The sequence below is a fragment of the Calypte anna genome, chromosome 6 (assembly GCF_003957555.1).
Source record: "Calypte anna isolate BGI_N300 chromosome 6, bCalAnn1_v1.p, whole genome shotgun sequence".
NCBI classification, from domain to species: domain Eukaryota; kingdom Metazoa; phylum Chordata; class Aves; order Apodiformes; family Trochilidae; genus Calypte; species Calypte anna.
The window spans coordinates 12,688,602-12,694,601 of record NC_044252.1 but is presented as its reverse complement, the minus strand read 5'-3'; the positions used below and the strand labels follow the sequence as shown (position 1 = coordinate 12,694,601).

Below are 6,000 nucleotides of genomic sequence, written 5' to 3'. Positions count from 1 at the left end.
CACGTGAGGTTCAGCTGATTTCTGTAGGGGTAATTGCTCAAGAAGGATTTCTTGGATAAAAGGTTGCCCCCACAGAAATACTGTCCATGTTCTTGCATTCATTTATACAGCAGCTGCTGGAAAATGAGCCCAATTCTTCAAGTGAAGAGTCTGACCGCAACAATAGAGTGAAGTGAAAATGACCAAAGAAAAAGCATAAAAATGGTGTCATTTTCAAGCCCTGCTGCTGGCCTCTGGGAGAAAGCAGAAAGCAAAGCAGAAGCAGAAAGTGTTGGCACGCTGTGCTCCTGCAGCCCCAGCAGGCAGCACCTGGGCACAAACTCCTGGTGTGCAGTTGAAGGAACTCTTCCCAGGCTCCAGGGAGGCAATTCTCAAAACATCTCCAGCAAATCTTCAGGAAGGTCCTCCTTCTCCTCTCATTCTGCTGTCATTTCTCAAGCTTCTCCACCCTCAGACATGCCTCACTTTTTGGCTATCAGCCATGGAGTCTGACCCTTGAAGTGGCAGACAAAAGGTTTCAGGTGAAAATGGCCAGGCAGTTATTAGCAGTGAGGGGAGCTACAGGCTTTAGGAGGGATGGACCCTGAACTACACTGTCAGACTCAGGGTGGTACAAACCCAGCACCTAGCATGTGGGCTTTTCTTGAAATGCAAGGCACTTGTTTTTAGGAAGAGCAGCTAATCAGTCCAGTCTCACTGACTGGCAACCTTTGGTTTACCCCTGGTGGCTGACGAGATGGAAGCGTTGGTCAGCATTTTCCTACCTTTATGCCAGGCAAACAGTTCTCTCACATATCCTTTTTTCCCAGCACTAGATCACCTGTATTTCATCTTCTGCAAGTAACCTGGGGTCCTTTTCCTCCCTCTGTGTGTGCTGCATGTTCTTACTAGTCAGCTGCAGGAGGTGTTCATGACTCAATGCTCAACAGAGGCAAAACAGACAGAGCATCACCATGGGATTGCCACCCCCACGCATGCCAGGTACCCACCTCTCAGTGTTAGCATGAAGGGCTGTGCTATCAACAGCTTCTAGGTGTTCCTTTTCTACTTTGGTGCCTTTTTCCTGGAGAAATCTTTGGGAAAGAGCTATCTCAGTGCCCTTGAGAACTAGGTCTAAGCTGAATTTTCTCCACACTGAGGTCTTTCACTCCCTTTTGCAAAAAGGGCTGCTGGTTTGCAAAGGAAAGCAGAAATTAAACCAGCTTTCAAGTTAGCAGACTTGCCTCCAAAATATCAGTCTCAGAAAGGTTTTAAAATGAGTTTTGTTGAATTACAGTCAGGTTTTTTTACGGAACCCAAGAGGAAGCATTAAACAAGCCACTGAATGAAGGTCATAAAAGCTGCTGCCCACAATAAGCACCTTTAAAATCCAGCTGCCAATTAAAGCCAACCAACACTACAAACTGAACTGTCAGAAATACAGAAAAGAGAGGTAATAAGGATAAGAGCTTGAGCTGACACTGTGTGTGCCTGTTTGTGTTTTGCTGACAGAAAATAAACAAGTCCTGTGGAAGTTGCAGTATCAAAGTCTCTTGCAGTTGGCACTGGTTTATGTCGGGAGCATCTCCACTGCTAATGAAACAATTCTTCTGGAGCAAAGTTGAGGTAAAGAAAACCAAACCTCTTTTGCTTAGACTGGCCCTCCTCCCCTGCCTCTGCAGACCTGGGTCAGGTCCATTCAAGAGCTCTGTCTGACAACTGCATTTCAAGGTCCTTCCTACCTCAGGCAAAAGGTTACAGTAGTGAGAAATACATTTCTCACTAATGTATCAGTTGAAAACACACCCCCAAAAAATAAAAGGTACAGCATCATGTCAAGATTTGTTTACCTTTCAGCACTTGTGTCAAGACAGCATAAACAAATTTACATTTTTTTGCTTTTAGAGAAAACAAACCCAAGCAAAACCAGACCCATGCAGTGCAATCACAAATAACACTCACAAAAACACAGAAGGGAACAGGAGGCATTAGCAGGTTCTCTCAGGGACCCGTAGAATTCTGAGGAATAAACACGGCCAGCATTTTGAGGAGGGGCTGAAGCATTCAGAGTACCTACCCTGAGTGCTGAGGAGAGGCTCCCTGCAGCCACCAAAATCACCTTCCCAAACCAACCTGCCTCCTGGCTGGGGCTTATAGAAACTGGCTTGGGTTTAACAGGTGTGTAATCAAAACACCAGAGTTGAGTGGCATCAGTTAAATAAATGCTGTCCCAATTAGCTAAATTAGCAAAGTCTTACAGCAGGGAGCTGGGTCTTATATAAAAGAGATCTACTACTGAGAAAATACCCAAGAATCCCCTGCAGTTCATTTTCTTTCTGTGCTATTTTGGCTCTGGCATCCCAAGCATTTAATGAAAACATCATCCATGGAAAAGTTTCATCCAAAGGACAATGTTGGCATGAGAAGAAATGGTTGTAAATATCATGAGTGAATTTAGGTTTAAAGTTACAAGGGGTTTCCTAACTGTGAGAGCAATCTGAACAGATTTAGCCTTTTGTTCCTTTGCTCATTTTCTAAGCAAAGTACATGGCGATGTTTGTTTTAGTCTGATAGTGTAATTTTTTTGGGTGGGTAGATGGACTTGAGACATTAACAAAGGCAGGTCAAGAAGGATAATTAAATATACAGATGCAAATAACACACTCTGCAAACTTGCATGCCACCTTTGGTTAATATTTAAAATAAACGTGGATTGATTTATCTAATAAACATTCATTAGGCTATCACTGAGATATTCTGCAATGTGCTTAATTTTAAAAGAGTCTTTAATTACGCTACTTGCAGGCCTACAAATTAGAAAGATGTTAGAATTTCTTGCCAATCAATTTCCTGCTTGTTGTCATGAGGGCTATTCCAGCACATTGGAGGTGCTCTTTTTAACTTATCATTATTTCCAGCTCATGGGAGGTGCTCTGCTTTAGCCAGAAGCAGGAGACCAAGAGGTTCTGTTTGTACACGTCAATTCCACGGCCCCATGGGAAGGTGTGGGTGCTCCTGCACGGCCAAGGAGCAGCCTCTAGAGGAGCCAGCGGGGGCTGCGCTTGGCTGCCTGAATCTGATCAACAGAGGGAGACCTTGTTTGATAATTACTGCTCACAGAACCTCTATTCCCAGTGTTCAGTGGCTACTGTGAATTTTTCCAGCAATTTAGGAATCACAAAATGTTGAGTATTTCACTTTAATAAAAAAAACGCAGTATTTTGAAATGGTCTTGAATTATTCCAGCTTGAAAAATGAAAATGACCTTTTAAATCTATACAGGGCAGTAGTTCCTCTGGGCACTTTTAATGCAATAATTTATTAAGTTCCTATATTCATCATGTGTGCACAAATATGTAAATATTACAGCTGTACTCCATGACAAAACAAGCTTAATGCAGACATAGAATTATACAGAGAACTGACAAACGGGGAAGAAGGGAGATGTGGTATTTTCTGTACAAAAAATACGCAGCCTTTTGATAATTTCTGCAAATGCATAACTTTTGGCATTTCAAAGAAGAACACTGTATAAAAATAAATATCCTATGTACAGTAACACACACAGGCCAGTCCAGGGTTAGAATCATCACTGCAAAAGAAAACATAAACAGGTGTTAGTGACAATTCACTAACAAATGTTAGTGACAGCTCAGCAGGGGGAAGGACCTGAGGACTCAGTGTGAGATGGAAGGACAGTGGGACAGTGTTAGGGAAGCTGGCTCTGGGGTCTCCAGGAGGAAGAGAAATAGTGCTGGATCTCAGCACTGAGCAGTGAGTCTGTAGGACTCTTTTCTGCCAAAACCAAGCCTTGACCCTTTGACCCACTCCCCCAGTCCCCCATGGAACCCCAGTTACCTGGGGTATGCCAGCTACAAGCTTCTGCTAACAGAGCTGTCTGGGTGGGAATTTAATCTTTGCCCAAGCACTGAAGCACTCTGAGGGCAGCACCTCAAAAGCCACAAATAAATTTCTCTCTCTTAGCCTGTAAAACTAGACAGCAACATGAAAACGAGGGCTATGGTCCTGGAAATCCCACACATGCCTCCAGACCTCTTTTGCTCTTAGCCAGGCTCATTGAAAAGCATCATCAGGAGCTGTAGCACTGCCAGCTCAGCAGTCAAATTTCCAGGACCACTTTACCTTATTCCAGCAACCTTGAACTGGAAGGCCATCTTCCCCCTGCAAACAAACCCAATGAAACAGCAGTTTAGGACACAGCAAATAGTGTAGAGAAGGAGCAAATAAGGAGTGGGTTAACTACTACAGCTGCAACAAACAGTCTGAAAGACATTCCTCACCCCTTTTCAGCGACCCAGGCTTATGGCTGACATAACCAGGGGAGCTTGGAGCAAGGGCTGGGGCTGAAGAGGGGAGTTGCTTGCAGGCTACCAAGGGAACTTACATACACGAGGTCTGTAGGCTTGTTCTCATTCCTTACTGAGGAGGGTTTTTAGCCAGGCTTCCCTGAAGGAAGCAGGGAACACAGGAGGTCTCATTCAGCCAGAGGAGTATCACTGGAAACGGATGTGGAAAGTGGAAAGCAGGAGATGGCTGAACTTGTGTTTGAGACCTCAGGCTTGACTCTGTAACACTGAAGGTTTCTGGGACCAGCTGTCCCCTCCTCAGAAAAGATCCAGGGAATTTCTGAGCCTGTGCTGGCTGAGGATGTCCCAGCTGACTTCTTGAGAGGGGGCTTCTGCTTCAATAAAGTCAGTGAGATTTCTGTGAAAATCCCCTGGCAGTCCTGCAACCCTGAATTCTTGGGCTACGCATCCCAAGCACGTGTTGGGTTTTTTTTAATTATTATTTTAATGTTGAAGGAGGTTTGATACCTCCTTCCTCCTTAAGGGTGTTCTACTAAAAGACTCAAGACTGTATGGTTGGGAAGTGCTTTTGTGAATTACTGCAATTAATTTCATCATAGTGCTACTCGATGTGAAAAAACAGGAAATTACATCAAAGATAATGTGCTCTTGAGCAGGAGTTATCTCCTGTTTCCAGTATTTATATACTTAAGGAGCTACACCTCTGGCTTGAGAAGACAAATACTTCTGCTGCATGTGTGTCAGGTTCATGGGCTACTGCTGTGCCCCTGGAAAACTCAAGAGCAGGGGTGAAACTGTACAATGCACGATGCAAGCACATTTCCTCAGTCAACGACTCAGTTATCAGTTTCAGGAGTACTGTGTGAGAAATGCACAGTGTGTCACCCCACTGGAGAAGGGCAAGGGGAGAAAGCCAGAAAAGCAAATGCACAGGAGTGTATTTAAAGGAGGTGCACTTTTTAAGGGACTGATGAAATTAATGTTGCTGTGATGCAACAACCATTCTGCTTTTCAAACGCACTTTTTAGACTGTGGTCTCCTTGTGATATTTCCTACCCCCCCTCCACTATGTGGAAATTCTGAGTCAGGGGTTAATTCTGGGCAAATTGTGGCGTTCCCATTGGTAGATGGGTGGTGGTAGGAATGACTGGTGGAGTGCATGGCAGGAGGAGATGGGAAGTTAGGTATATGGGAGAATGGTAGGCCAGGGAGTTACAGCTTTGGGATCAAAGGAAGTCGAGGTCACAGGAAAATGTTTGTTGCAGACGAGTTTGCCAAGAACAGAGAGGTGACATGCTTGTTACTACCAAGTGCCTCCTTCCACATAGCTTGGATGTCTTAAGCATTAGCTCACAGTCTCCAGAATTTACACACAGATGTGTCAGATGGATGCTAAGCTTTTAACCTAGCTGGATCAAAAAACATGCTTATTCACATTCCCAAGACAGCTTGCATGCCAGAACACTATACATATAAAAAAATAACACCATCTGTATTTCTGACACATTTCATGTAACAAAAGGTGGGTATGAAGTGTCCATTCTAATATGGCCACGTGGGGTGAATCCTACCCAAGAACACACACACAGAAAGGCTGTCTCTCTGTCAGGGCACTGGTAGAATCCTTGCACCTGTGAAATTAGGTGCTTTATTCAGCCAAAACTTACTCCATAGAAACCTGGCTATTATCAGT

General features: G+C 44.2%; 1 protein-coding gene across 1 annotated transcript in view; it reads right to left on the bottom strand.

Annotated features, from left to right (window-relative positions):
• Positions 1 to 2,851: 2,851 nt before the first annotated feature.
• The window catches only part of COL13A1 (collagen type XIII alpha 1 chain), an 88,264-nt gene continuing 85,115 nt past the window's right edge, over positions 2,852 to 6,000 (bottom strand). The window contains exons 40-41 of the mRNA XM_030453593.1: positions 4,123 to 4,161; positions 2,852 to 3,571 (exon numbers count right to left, since the gene is read on the bottom strand). Coding sequence (XP_030309453.1) covers positions 3,569 to 3,571; positions 4,123 to 4,161 — 42 coding nt within the window. The 3' untranslated portion in view covers positions 2,852 to 3,568. The remainder of the gene's footprint in view (positions 3,572 to 4,122; positions 4,162 to 6,000) is intronic.